Source organism: Varanus komodoensis, unplaced genomic scaffold (assembly GCF_004798865.1).
Source record: "Varanus komodoensis strain SLA01 unplaced genomic scaffold, ASM479886v1 scaffold22, whole genome shotgun sequence".
NCBI lineage: Eukaryota > Metazoa > Chordata > Lepidosauria > Squamata > Varanidae > Varanus > Varanus komodoensis.
Window position 1 is genome coordinate 20,910,791 of NW_025335606.1, and position 14,447 is coordinate 20,925,237.

The 14,447-nt window shown below is 47.5% G+C and overlaps 1 protein-coding gene across 6 annotated transcripts in view; it reads left to right on the top strand.

The window, feature by feature from the left end:
* HDAC7 (histone deacetylase 7) overlaps positions 1–14,447 on the top strand; it is a 244,594-nt gene that overhangs the window by 200,594 nt on the left and 29,553 nt on the right. For all 6 annotated transcript variants that reach the window (XM_044431113.1, XM_044431112.1, XM_044431114.1 and 3 more), the window contains 5 exons: positions 1,623–1,857; positions 5,506–5,639; positions 8,331–8,451; positions 9,832–9,881; positions 13,184–13,291. In XM_044431113.1, the coding sequence (XP_044287048.1) occupies positions 1,623–1,857; positions 5,506–5,639; positions 8,331–8,451; positions 9,832–9,881; positions 13,184–13,291 (648 nt within the window). The remainder of the gene's footprint in view (positions 1–1,622; positions 1,858–5,505; positions 5,640–8,330; positions 8,452–9,831; positions 9,882–13,183; positions 13,292–14,447) is intronic.

The window sequence follows — 14,447 nt, forward strand, 5'->3', positions numbered from 1 at the left end:
ATAGGAAGGGGATACCTGCCACTCCAGGCTGGCAGCCCTCTTGCAGAGATCAATATATATATAAAGTATGTCCCTTGAAAATGTGCCTTCTTTCTGCTCTTAAATACATGTGCACCCAGGCGAATGATGATGATTGCTGGATGATGGAGTGGGGGGTAAAGCTGGGTGGGAAATAATTCATAGCAGAATTGGGATCAAATGATTGGCATCCAAGAAGACCATCAGTGAGACATCAGTGCCAAAGGAAGCAGTGCTGCTGGGGCAAAATCAGTCACAAATTTGGTGGAGGGGTCATGGGAGCGCATGCATCCGCAGGCCAGAGGTGATACACCTCTGTTTCATCAAACCCTGAGAATTATTACCAGGTAAATAGCACATAAGATTGCACTTTCTCATGCACACATGTGCGGCAGCAAACAAGCTCTACTATGGAACCTGTTTGTGAATCTCCCAGGAACGTGTATGGCAGGGCACCTCCAAGAGTGAAACTTGCACTCCCAACTTTGGGAACCTGCAAAGACCCCTTGGGACAGCTTTTCCCACTCTTGGGTCTCCAGTTGGTCGCAGACTATACCAGTGGCCAGCCTCACCAGCCAGGATGGCCCATGGCTGATGGGAGTTGCATTCACATCACTGCTGGAGACCCAGGGTTGGGAGAAATAGCACTTCCATTTGCAAGGTCTGCCACAGGAGTGGATTTAGAAGCTGCCTTTTGATCTGGCCACATACAGTGCTTGGTTGCATAGCCAGAAGTGTGGCTTCTAGATCAAGAGAGGTATTACTACCACTCTATACGACTCTGGTGCACCGCAGCTGGAGTATTGTGCTCAGTTTTGGGCTCCTCATTACAGTAAGGATATAGCCAGGTTTGAGTCAGTGCAGCGTAGGGCCACAAGGTTGGTGGCTGGTTTGCAGGGGATGCCGTATGAAGCGAGACTGAGGGAACTGGGTCTCTTCAGCCTGGAGAAGAGGAGACTCAGAGGGGATATGTTGGCGTCATACAGATATGTGAGGGGATGTCACACGGAGATGGGTAGAGACCTGTTCTCCCCAGCAGGGGAGGGCGGGATGTGCTCCAGTGGAGCCAAGCTCAAGGAACCAAGGTTCAATTTGGATGCCAGGAAGTACTTCCTGACAGTTAGGACCCCGGGGTTATGGAATGGGCTCCACGGGAGGTGATTGAGGCCCCATCGGTGAGGGTGTTCAAGGATAGGCTGGACATGCATATGGTAGGCATGTCATGAGTGGAGCCAGCTGGAGCCGGGGGTCAGACTAGATGGCCCGGGATGCCCCTTCTGACTCACTCAGTTACTATGTTTTTTTTTTTTCTCATCACATTGCAAGATTTGTATTTTATTGTACTTCTTTTATGTTTCATTTTTCTTGCTTTTTCTGTTCCTCCCTTTCTCAAACTGTACGCTTCTGGGAAGTCATAGTCAGCCGCTACTTCATGCATGCACTAGAGGGCAGCATGTCTCAACTTTCAGACTCAGGGCTTCAACTGGCTTCGAAGTGAGGAAGTGTGCTGGGAAAAGAGCAGCCCCCAGTCGAGCTTTGAGAGGAAGTGGCGACTGGACAGGGTTCCCGGTGTGATACAGGGTCCCTCCTCATTTCATCCACAGGCGCAATATGTCTGGGAACAGCAGCAACGCCTGTTGCAGCAGCAGCAACTCCTGCGGAGGCAGCCTCCAACAGATTCCCTGCTGATCCCGGCAGTGCGCGGCAGCCACCGACCACTCTCCAGAGCTCATTCATCCCCCGCCCCAGCCACTGCATCCCTACCAAGCCAGGACATGTCTTCCAAGGTGATCCCACTGCCTGTTCAAGAGCAGTCCAGCAAGCCCCGCTTCACCACAGGTGAGATACACGCTCTTCTCTTTCCTTGGTACACAGGCCTTTCTGATCCCCTGTGACAGATACTGAGTGCAAAATTGCACTTTGCAACAAAGAAGGGATTTCCACCAGAAATGGCAGCTCTGTGTCAAGTTCTCTTTTCCCCACTACCTGTAGTAAAACTTATGCTTTAGGTCCATATGCTGTGCTGTTATCATTCCTACTCCCATGTCACTGGCTCCTGCTGATAGAAGGCAAAAAAAATGCATTGACACCATGCAGGACATGGGTTACAGTTTGCTGCACGTTATAGAGCAGAACAAGTGCCAGTTGTTCACAATTTCCAGTGAAAACAGCAGTTACAATTCATTGTGGTGCATTGCTTTATTCTCACCATCCTTCAGTCTCAAAGCACAGTGTCAATAGAGAACTGACTCTTAGAACCTTCCTTTGGATCATCTAGTTCAGGGATGGACAAAATGTTGCTCTCCACGTCTCTAGATTGTAGTTCCCATGATCCCTCACTGTTGGGTTTGCTGACTAGGGCTGATGGGATTTATAGGCCAAAATATTTGGGGACCTGCAAGTTGCCCGCTCAGTCTACTTTTTTCTGCAGGTACAGCAAATGGGTTCTTTTGCTTATGTGCTGCTGCAGCTTTCCTCAACCTGGTACCCTCCAGATGTTTTGGACTGAAACTCCCATCACCCTTACATGGCGTGGCCAGGGGCAGGAATGCTGCAAATTGTAGTCCAAAACATCTGGAGGGCATCAAGTTGGGAAAGAATGACCTACTGGGAGTTGTGGAAAGGGGAAAAGAAATAGCAGTGATCTTTCATGCATAACCAGCTGTCTTCACATGGTTTATATCGCTTATATATTTCAAATGTTTGATCCACTGTCTTTCCCAGGCTCAGCATGGTTTGTATTAAAAATGCAATAAAACAATCTGAAACCATAGTTAAACAAAACCAGTCAAAGCAAGTACATGAAGCAACAAACTTGGCAGGCCAGAACCAAAATAAAAATAGCTATTGGGAGCAGCTCCGTTTCACAGGAGTGAAGTGGGTGTTTCTTGCAGCCCTTGCAGAGAAAGCAGGAGGGAGTCTGGGCCCCTCTAGGTGTGCCATTCTGAAGCACAGATACCCTGCTGCTGGCTCCCAGTGCTCTGTTCTCACCTAAGGAGCTTGAATGGCTAAGACCAAAAAATTAGCAGTCACGCTGAAATCCACTGGTGTGCACTGAACCTGTCAGCTGGAGTCCCTAGATGGGTCGTGTGGGTCGTATCTGGCTGGTCCCTTGGCACAATGATGAAGAATAGGACTAGGAGGAGCTGGAGAAAAAGAGAAAGCGTTCTTGTAGTGATGGGTGTTGAAGCAAACAGATTGAGCCTAGCATGGGGCAGGGCAGCTTCTCACCATGGGCACATTCCTAGGCCCCAGCCAAAAGCCCTCTTCTGCCTATTCAAGGTGCATTGTCCTTGGCGTGCACATGACTCAGAGCTCTTTTTTCCCTTCTCTTCTGAGCCAGGTGAAGCTGTGGGGATGGACCAGGACAGGGTCACCACCTAATGGTCAGTCCAGAAAAAGACCAGAGGCACTACTTATTGGGTAGTGCTGAATTGCATGGCTGGGAGGAATGATTTGTTCTGGAGGGGGTGGTGCCTCCTTAAGAGATCAGATGCCTCATTTGAGCAGAGCTGCTGGATTTGTCACTGTTACTAGATGCACAGGTGGCTTCTGGCCTCAGAGCATCATTTAGCACAGCAGTTCTCAACCTTTTCTGTGCCCCACACTCCTGGAAAATGTTTACTTTATGTTTGCATACCCTACATGAGTCATTTCACATTTGAAGATTTGATTTGATTTGATTTAAACATTTCTATGCTGTCCTTTGCAACAAGCCTCAGGACGGCTTACAAAGATAAAAATGGAAATATAAAATACAATTAAACATTCAATAATAATATGGCATAAACAATCATATTGTTATGATATAATATTTTATATTACAATAACTATATTATTATAAAAATGAGAAGTCCCATTTCTAATTTTTGAACCACAAATTGAGCTTCATTTGGACAACTAACATTTTTTGGCATTTTCATTATATAAGATCTACCATTATAATCTCTCCAGTGGGACCTCAGTTCTTGTACCTAATAGTGGTTTTATGTTTCATCTCTCTGTGCTGTATCAATACACAATATTTGGTTTTTGCTGTAATGGATTTTATTCTAATATTATCTTTTTCTCATGTTGTTGTTATGCTTTAAATTGGACTGTACCACACCTAGGAAAATCTATTTATGAGGCATTACATAGAGAGAGAGAGAGTATGGTGTAGTGGTTAAAAACACAGGGCTAGGGCTCAGGCAACCTGGGTTCTAGTCCCTGTTTGGCCATGTAGCCAACTGGGTGACTTTGGGCCAGTCACAGACTCTCAGTCCAACCTACCTCTCAGGATTGTTGTTGTGGGGATAAAATTGAGAGCAGGAGGAGGAAAATGATATAAGCTGCTTTGAGTTCTTTATAAGAAAAAAGGTAGGATATAAGTCTAATAAAGCATTATCATCATCATCATCATCATCATCATCATCATATAATGAATACATAAATGAACTCATTCATGGGCAGTTAAAATTATAGAAATAATGCAAATAATGCATGATACACCCTGGACTGTGACACTTCAGACAGCAAATGAGAACCTTGTGTTGTAACTGCTGGCCAGGTTTGTTCTCTTTGGTTTCTTTTATTTTTTAATTAATTTTTACCAAAAAATACAATGTAGCTAAAATACAATATGGCTAAAAGAAAACATACAATTAAAATAATGATATAATAAAATGGTGCATCCCACCACCGGAACTATTAGATACATACCCAATCATTTGCTTTTTCAAGAAGCTCCATCCCCCTTCCAAAATTGCAATGACTCCTATAGAGATTCGAATCCTTTCCATTTTATTAGCACATAATAAATGGTCTCCAAATATCCATCATCATCATTTATATAGCCTTTTCATTTTAATATCACAAGTTAATTTATCATTAATAGCTAGATTCCAGACTTCTTTGTACCAATCACTCAATTATTAATCATATTTTATTTTCCAATTCTTTGCTATAATTAATCTTGTAACTGCTAATAAATTTGTTCTTAATTCTTTAATATTCATTCTCCATTGTTCTCTATCAAGTATTGACAATAATGTGATTTCAGGATTTACTTAAATAGTTACATATTTTACTGCTTTCTTTAAAAACCTGTTTCCAAAATGTCATTATATAGTCATATTCTCACCACATACAGACTCGGGGTTTCTTTTTTAAAGCCTCCTTGTATGTGAAAGGCTTGTTCATCAGGGAGACTTAATTTTGTTTGATTGGCTTTCTTATCCTAAAGTGGATATGCCCCAACTTCCACAGAAATGCTCTCAGGTGGACTTGCAAGAAAATGATACAACCCATCAGTCATGCACATCTGCCAACATTTCGCTTAAACAAGCAAGTGCCTGTATATGCAATGGCTCAGCTGCAGGCTGTACCACATATAGGTGGGTCTGTGCCGCATGCTGATTCTACACATTGGCTCTGTGTATTCAAGGAACCCTCGATAAAGTTAGAGATTTGCAAGTGACTCGAGTGCCTATTGTTGTTTCATTGCAGGGATTGTGTATGATTCTGTCATGCTGAAACACCAGTGCTCATGCGGGGACAACAGCAATCACCCTGAGCATGCTGGTCGCATCCAGAGCATCTGGTCCCGTCTGCAGGAGCGCGGCCTACGCAGCCAGTGTGAGGTAGGGGGCAGTACAGACCAAGTGCAAAGATGAATGGGTTTTCTTTGCCGCTCATTGTTCAGCATCAGATTTTAATAAGGAATCTAGGGATACAGTTACTTAATTTGTCTTAAGTAGTTTTGCTTCCTTGATTTTTTCTTCCAGCTAATTTGGAAATCTTTTTTCCTTCATTTTTATTGATGCATGGAAGGAAGTAGCAAAGACAAGGGAAAATGGTAATTTTCTGCAAGCTGGAAACTTGGGTCTTTGGGGATGTAAATGTATACCTTCTGAGAGCACTATCAATACTTCAGGTTCTGTATAGGCAACAGTGAGTCTTTTGCTTTCCTAACTTGGAATGAGGGAGCAGCTGTTATAATCTGAGCCAGTAGGAAATTTAAGCCATTCATGATCTGCAGCCAGGCAAGCACCACCGATTGCCCCGTGCACTTTCAGAGGGTTGTAGCTGATCACAGTTCAAATAACAGAGAAAAATCTGGAGGCTTCTCTCCCTGCCACCCGATTACCCCTCAGTATACTGAAGAGTCAACCCACTTTGCAGTTTAAATTTGAAAGCTGAGCAGAATAGCTTCTTGCCTCTCCAGCCATGAACACCGCCACAGCAGAAACATTGGCTGTGTGCGGGGCGCTTCCCTCTTGACTTCATAGGGCTCCATTAGATGATGGTCCCAGCAGATGCATGCCATTTGGAAGACTTTCCAGTAATCTTTTCATGCAGCAGCCATGCACTGTGCAAGTCTGGTGGACCAAAAGGAACAAGCCAGGCAAAAATGTGACCCTCAGCTTAACTAGCTGCATTTTTGGTCCTGCAAACATAGATAGGTTTTATGTCAACGATAACTAATGTTGCCAACTGTGTACTGGGCACTGCAAACAGTTATGCTTCTCTCCATGCTGCCAGAGCTTCACCTGCTGATTTCTGTGCATCATGCTCCTGTGAAAGGCTCAGGAGAAGGCCAGGTCAGTTGCTTTTAGGTCAGGTGGCTAACTTCCAGTGTAACTATCATGGCGTCTTCCAGAAAATCCTGGGAACTGTAGTTTGGAGTGGTACTGAGGAGTCTTTAATAGAAATCCTCTGCTCCCCTCACAGAACCACCTCTCAACATTCTTTAGGGAGAGCAAATGATTAAAACAGCAGCTTTCCTTTGGTGCAAATACACCTCCATCAAACAATAGAACTGTGAGCTTTTGTTCACTTGAAACTGCTATAAAATAGGATAGGTGGAAAAGCAAGTTGCAAAAGTTGGAGCCTATGTCCATCCTGAATCTGCCATGTCCTTCTGTAGCCCTCTAACAAGAGGGACAAAAGGAACAGGGAGATGACTTAATGTTAGGCGGTAGAGGCCATTTGGAGCCCAAATTAAGAACCACTTCTCTGAAGGAACCCAATCCAAGACAAAGGCAGAAACTGCCCGTTCTCTGCAGAGAGCCCTTGTGCAGCCCTGCCCCTTAGCCGAGTTCCTCTGCCCTCCTCCCCGTCGTGTGGATTCCCGCCAGTGCCGATGGATGCACTTTAAAAACAATGCATTTTTCCACAGTTCAAGTGTTTGTTCCCCAGTGTGCACATAAAATAATTATGAGTGCCAGACACTGGCCTTGTTAATCCAAAGGCTGTTGACTCACTGAGCAACAAACATTCTCATACCCTGTAAATCCTGCCGTGCAAGTCAACGCTGCATTGTCTGAGGACGCCCATTTTGCAGATGCCGGACAGATGTGTCTTTCATCAAAGTGTGTACATATCTTGTGAAATTTATGAATGATAAATTTCTTTTAGAACAATTAGATAACCTCATTCTATAGGGTTATTTTTGTTTTTTTTTTAAACCCATCCTCTGCTCTCTTGCCAGTAAATCCAAGGCAGGCTTTAGAATCCCCGCCACCACCACCCCAGTACTCCAAAAGATTGGCCAAGCAGACTGGATGCATCCACCAAGCATGATCCCCCCCCCCCCCCGCAGCCCCCAGGACTGCATAAAGCAGTTTCTAGCAGGTACCTAAAACCTGTTGCACATATTTTTTCAGTCAGAAAACAAAAACGTAGTCTATGCTGCCCATGATTACTGGGCAAGGACAATGTGTTTCTCCAGTCTGTAACACCAGGAAGAAAAATTAGAAATGTTCAGGTGTGGTGGCACTGGATTTGAAGAAAAGCAGGACTACGTAAGGACTCTTCTTGGAGGGGACACACACTAATGACAGGGCTGGCTGAAATACTTTGGGTCAGTGCTCACATGCAGCCCTTCTCATTTTAATAATCCTTGCCTGGGAAAATTTCCCAGTAGGCTGAGTTCTGCAAGCTAGTGCCATCTGGTCTTCCACGCTGCCCACAGTTAGTGGCACCCCAGGTGTGCTTCCTTGGATGGCCCCTGTGCCCCTTTTCATGGTACAGCCACTGGGGAGAGGAGATAAAGCAGCCTGGAAGGAGCCTTAGCAAGGCAGGGCACTACAAAACAGCCCCAAAATCAGGCCAAGGCACTGATAGATGGAGACCCAATCCCTAATCATGTTTCATTCTCTTGGCATGTGTAGCACAAGTCAACCTGTGCATGCCCACACACAGCCCCTCATGTCCTCAGTCAGCTTCCTAGAACACTCACGGATGCCCATCGAGGCCTGCCATGATAATAGGGAAGCCTGGCATCTGTGCCTTGACTCTCCCGACTGACGCAGGCTCTGTCTCTCTGCCAGTGTCTCCGGGGACGCAAGGCCACTTTGGAGGAGCTGCAGTCGGTTCACGCTGAGCGGCACGTGCTGCTTTACGGCACCAACCCCCTCAGCCGCCTGAAGCTGGACAATGGCAAACTAGCAGGTAGGAGCAAGGCGGTGGCAGCCGTCTCCACCATCTGGCACTGAGAGGAGCCACACAGGAAAACGGGCCTGTGTTAACACATGTCTTCCCATCTGGAGACTGGGCACAATTTTCCCTGATTCACTGGTAACCCATTTGGTCCTGCCAGGGATGCCCCAGTGATAATCACCCTCCCACAGACCCAAGATTGACAGATGGGGAGATGTCTCATGCTCAGAATGAGACCTCTGGAATGTGGAGCATCTGGCTGGGCTAATCCAAGAAGGGCTTCTAATATTAGAGTGGATAAAGGCACTTTGCAGAGCGCCGGCCTCATCTCATGGAAGTTGCCCATCTGACCACAGAGCCTTCCTGGATTCCTCCGGTGAGAGGGACTTGGCCTCTAAGTTCCAGCTCCAGGAGTAACCCCCAACAGTACCTGCAGCATGCAATGCAGGTGAGCGGTCCACCTGGGTGATAGCATTGCCAGTGACTTGGGGAGGCCACCGTGCAAGCAAAGCATCAGGGGCTGAAGCAGCAGCCAGAGAAATGCTCTTCTGACCCAGGTCCAGCTAGGGCAGGATTGCCCAGCATGTGCCCTCTCCCCAATGGCTTTGTATACTGCAGGTTGTCCCTCCTTACATTGGGTTTTCCTTCCCTGTTAGAGGGCCACTTTTGAGCATCCATTCAAAGCATCCTTTGAAGGTTGATGCTGTTAAGAACTGTGGATGGTCTCCAGTGTTCTTTCAATGGGTCTCCCCTAAGTAGGATTAACACTGGATAAATGGAACCCAGTGTTCTCTCATTGAGAGGTCCTTGGGGCATGGTGGCCACTGATAGCTTCCCACCACCCCCTTCCATGTCTCTCCTTACCCTTTATATTTCCAGCAGTCATCCGTCCTGCAATGCGTACACAGAAACTCTGTTCTCTTTGCTCCCGACTTCTGCATTCGCAGAGGGGGAGAGAGGGGGGGAGAACTTGCTCTCTCCTCCCTTTTCCAGGCAACATATCTGTATGACTAAGTAAAGCTCATTTTAACTGTCCTGATCTCCCTTGAAGTCTCCTGGGAAGTACATTGTTAGGAAGATGCTGTGCCAGGCTTTCCTAACATGGTGTCCTCCAGACGTTTTAAGCTACAATCCCATAATCCCTGGTCATTGACTGTGCTGACTGAGGCTGCTGGGAACTGTAGTCTGAAAGTTCAGAAGGGTACCAGCTGGGGAAGAGTGTGCTGAGGCTTCTCTGCTTTGTTGCTTTCACTGGACTAGAGTCCTTTAAGGAGATGTCTCTACAGTTAAATTGGATTATGCTTTGTAATGTAGCTGTGCATGCCATCTGTGCCACTTCTGTGCACTGAGCTACGCCCAGCTCACTTTTCTCCCTCCCTCCCTTCCTCACAGGAATCCTGTCCCAGAGGTTGTTTGTCATGCTGCCCTGTGGTGGAGTTGGGGTAAGTGTCTTCTCTGCCAAGGTTGGATTGTTCCCATCAAAGATGCCCTCCAAACCTTATCTCCCAGCCTGGTGCTGTGGGGCACATTTTGGACTCCAGCCCTCTTCAGCCCCAGCCAGCGTGCCCAGTGGTTGGGGTGCTGGGAGTTGTCGTCCCAAGCAACTGGGAGGCACCTGGTTGTGGATGGTTGTTCCACAGCCACAAGCTTTTGATTGCAAAGTCAGCAGGGGTGCCTGGCTGGTGACAGGTGGAGGGAGTGCCCCAGTGCAAGGCAGAGCATGGGATGGATTAACTTTTAGGGTCACAGGATTGCAGTTCTTTGGACTGCTTTCCACCTGCAGTGGTGCCCAGTGGTCCAAACCAGGCCTAGAGAGCCTGAGCCATTACAGGCAAGAGTGAGGTGGGATAAGCAGGCCAGGGCAAGCCTTTAGCCTCCCTCAAGAGGATCCCAGATGTTTTCCTCTAGGGCTACAGAGGATCCTGGAGTGCCTTCTTCTGCCAAAGATGCCAGGCGACTTTCAAGCATGTTTCCAAGTTTCCCTGGTGCTTCTCATGAGCAGACCCTTCTTTTTGAGGATGCCTCTTCTCACAGGCTGCCCTTTACTTGTGAGGAGGCCCCTCTCAGGGTCCAGGCAGCAGGTTAAGCCCACTTGGCTCCTGCTTCCACAGCAGCCCGGTGCCTTCTCTGTGGTGCTTCTTTCTGCTGAACCTTCTCTCTCTCTTCCTCCCTCTCCCTGTCGTAAATGGTCCTCCAGTCTTTGGGGGTGCTGGTGAAGTGGAGGTTACCCACAAACTCTCACATAAGGGGTGGGATCCAGACTTAGTCATAGAATAGACTCACTAAAATCACCAGAACTTAAGTTAAGCACGCCTTACTTGTCCTATTGATTTAAATGGGTTCACTTTCACCAACTCTGGGTCCAGCCCAGGGATTCCACTCCACCCAGAATATGCACAATAACCTGGCAGTATCTCTTGGCAGTTAGAGCAGGTTCTGGCAAGCCCTTGGGTCACTAGTGGGGGACCCTCCCTCTACCACACCTCCTATTATCCTTGGCAATTGGCCACATTGGCTGGCCCTGATGGAAATTAAACACAATCAATTTGGGGATGGGAGGGCCATCCCTGACTTCCCCTGTGCAAGGACCCAGCACAGAGGGGGAGTTCCCTGTTGCCCTGTGAGCTGAATGGAATCCCTGATGACAGTGGAACCAGGTGGGAGCCTCTGTACACCTGAGACCTTGGTATGGCCACCATTTCCAAACCATTTCCAGAGCTTACATATGGCCTTAATATCTACTAGACCTAGAAACTCTACCCAGAGGTTTTGGTTCAATCTTTGTTTCAAAACCCCACAAAACTTTAGTTCAGCCAAAAGAAATCAAGGTCAGAAGAAGCCTGTCCTAGACAAGGTCACAGAGCAGTCTCACTTTTCTTCAACACATCTTTTCCCCCAACCCTTAAAGGCCTAGTTCCCTGAAGCCTAGTTCTCTGAGGCCTCACTCAGTTACTGCTTCTAATTCAAATGCACATCTAGCAATATCATCTTTTTCTTCTCTTTTCAATTATAATAATGATGATAGTGATGATAAATGTATACTGTCCATAGCCAAAGCTCTCTGGACAGTTCACAACTATTCAGTCATCCATCTGGATTTCATCCAGGCCCAAGCTTACTTTGCTTCCAAGATTAGGCAGGATCAGGCACTGCAGGCTATATGGAAGTTGCATGGGCATGGGGTGCCCATCCAGATGCAGATCCAGGCCCTAATATGTGGAACGGGCAGTGAGGATTTAGGGCTCATATTGGGGCCTGTGCACATTTGCTGCTCAATATGCCTTTAAAGTTTTTGGGGGCACTCACCTGCCTGGGTGACCCTGTACTAGCATGTATCCCTTCAGTCCATAGCTGAGGCCTCTTGTTGCTGCTTCATGTAACTGTTGTCGTAATAAATGGGATGCCAAGAAGAGGAATTTGGATTGGGCTTCACCCTGACATCCAGTCTTCTGTGTTAGACAAATCTTATTTTGTTTGCATAGGGAGGAACATTTTAACACTCTAAAGCTGGCAGAGGCTTTCTTGTATCCCAAGTGTCCAGAAAGCACTCATTAGGGTGATGGGCCATGAGATTACCCACCCAACCACCTGCCTTTCCTGATCACTGGAATTTCCTCTTAAGATACCTCCTTGCTGAGCTTGATTTTAGAACCATAACACCTGTGGGGTGGCAATAGGGCTAGGTTGGGGGAGTCTCCCCAGCCCCTCCTCCTCTCTGTCTTGGTGTCCCTCCCCATCTAGGCTCTCTGCCACGTTCACTTTCATTCATCGCCTTCTTGCGTGCCTTTCTCTATCTCTCTTTTTTTTTTCTCTCTCGCTCTCTTTTTTTTTCCAGGATGCTGCCTCCCAGCCCTTCCCTGTTCTCCTTCTCTTTAACCTCTTACGCTCTTTTTCTTGCTCTCTCTGCCTTCACCCCCTTTCCTCTCCTTCCCTTGCCCTCACTTGAAGTGCCTTGGTGCCTCTCTTCCCCCTCCCCTGCACCCGGAGAGAAAGGAGAGGGAGCGCGTGCGCACGCCTGGAGCAGTAAAGGCAGAAGGGGGGCTCTGCTCACACATGGAATTGATCAGAAGAGAATCTCTGAGGTTTTCCGGCTCTTACTTTGCCGATGACGTGATGCTGATCAAACCAAGATGTTTGATTTTGAAAAAAAAATCAAATAGAATCAAGAAGGTAAAAAGAATGGGTTCTTCCTTCCCCTACTGTTTCCCAACTCATGTTGCCTAGAGGGGAATGTGCTGGGCACGTTAAGCACTGCTGGAACACAGCCTTGCGGGTGGTGATAGATAGACTCCAGGGGAGCCCCACGAAATGTTGCTGTATTGGGTGCAGTGCCCAGCAATCTTCTGGCTAGATTGTGGTGGTAGATTATTAGTTGGCAATCTTGCATGCAAAGCACCATGCAAGTCTTACTCACAACAAGCCTGTGAGTATTCTTAAGTATTTTTCCATTTTCCAGAGGGGGAATGAGGTTTGAAAACTAGCTCACCCGAGGCTGGTAGGCATGTCCTGGGATGAGTTTGTGTTTGAATCTGGCCTGTTTGGTCCAGGACTGACAAGGGAGATCCAGGCATCTTTCCTCTGGCTCTGTAGCGATCCATCACATGTGTTAGACTGCATCTGTGTCCATACATATACTGCTGGCATACTGGGGGAATAACAGCTGCTGTGCAGAAAATTCAGCACTAGGACACCCCTCCCAAATGCAGCATAGGATACCCTCTTGTTTGTCTCCTCTTGCATCCAGGTGGACAGTGACACCATCTGGAATGAGCTGCACTCCAGCAATGCTGCACGCTGGGCGGCTGGTAGTGTTGCCGAGCTGTCCTTCAAGGTGGCCAATAGGCAACTCAAGGTAAGGGGCTGACTTTAAGGTGGGCTCTTCAATGTTCGGCATCTGAAACAAGGTTTCTGTGCATCTGGGACAACTTTTGGAGAAGCTTTTGGGGCTGCATTTCAGTGATGGGAGGGGTCAAAGGCTAAAAGGGTGGGGCCAGAATTTCAAAAGCAGCAGCATATTTTTGTTTGCAGCTCTTTCTGCCATCACCTAAACATTAGGAGAGTGTTTTTGACCTTTTAGGATAGTGGTGCTGCTGGGGAACATTGGAGAATCTGCAGGGGAGGAAAGGGGAGGGCATCTGAGGAACCCAGGAGAACTGGCTTAGGATCCCAGGTGGGCTGGACAGGAGCCTCAGCCCTCTGGTTCTGCACCCATGGTTTACTCAGACGATGACATGCAGACAGTGGGAGGCAATCACAGGAAAATACTACTTCAAAGGGAAGGTTGCTTCACACACACACACACACACACACACACTTCTCTACTCCGTATTTCACTCCTTTCCCACCTGGGTTTACTGCAGGTTTCAGAGCCTGGCTTGGTTGGGCCAGCATCAACAACCAGGGCCCCAGCAAGGCTCACCCTCGATGTCAGCCCCGAGTCCCCCATGCCAAGCAGTTGGGCTTGCACCCCCCACCATTCTGATCATCCCCCAGTGCTCCAAAGCTATGCTGCTGAAGGCGATCGGAGTGCTAGACCACTCACAGCTGCCTAGCATGGACCACAGTGCTACTCCTGCTCCCCATTGTCTCAATCCCCACCAGGAGAGCTTCCTGGGCAGGGAGCATCAGTGCAGGGGAGACCACCAGAGGTCCAGCTCTCCTTTAAACCAGAAGTTGTCCCAGTGACAGAGCATAAAACGATTTAAAGCAACTCTGTGAGGCATTTTCAAGGGGAGGGTTGCTGGATGGGGAGTAAGGAGAAGCACCCTTTCTGATCAAGCCCAATTCTTCTTGGCATGAAGGCAGCTTTTTGCAGGGATGGGGAAATTCTGGCCTGGGGAAGTCCCCAATCTTGCCCATGGAACCTCCCAGGAATGTCCACCTTTTTCAGTTTCAGAGTAAACATCTCTTTTTTATGGGGTGGAATTTTCCCTAAGGTCACCTTTTTTCCAAGCCTTTTCAATGATGTTAATTTCCCTCCCTGGCCCCTATTCTGGTTCTTTACCTTC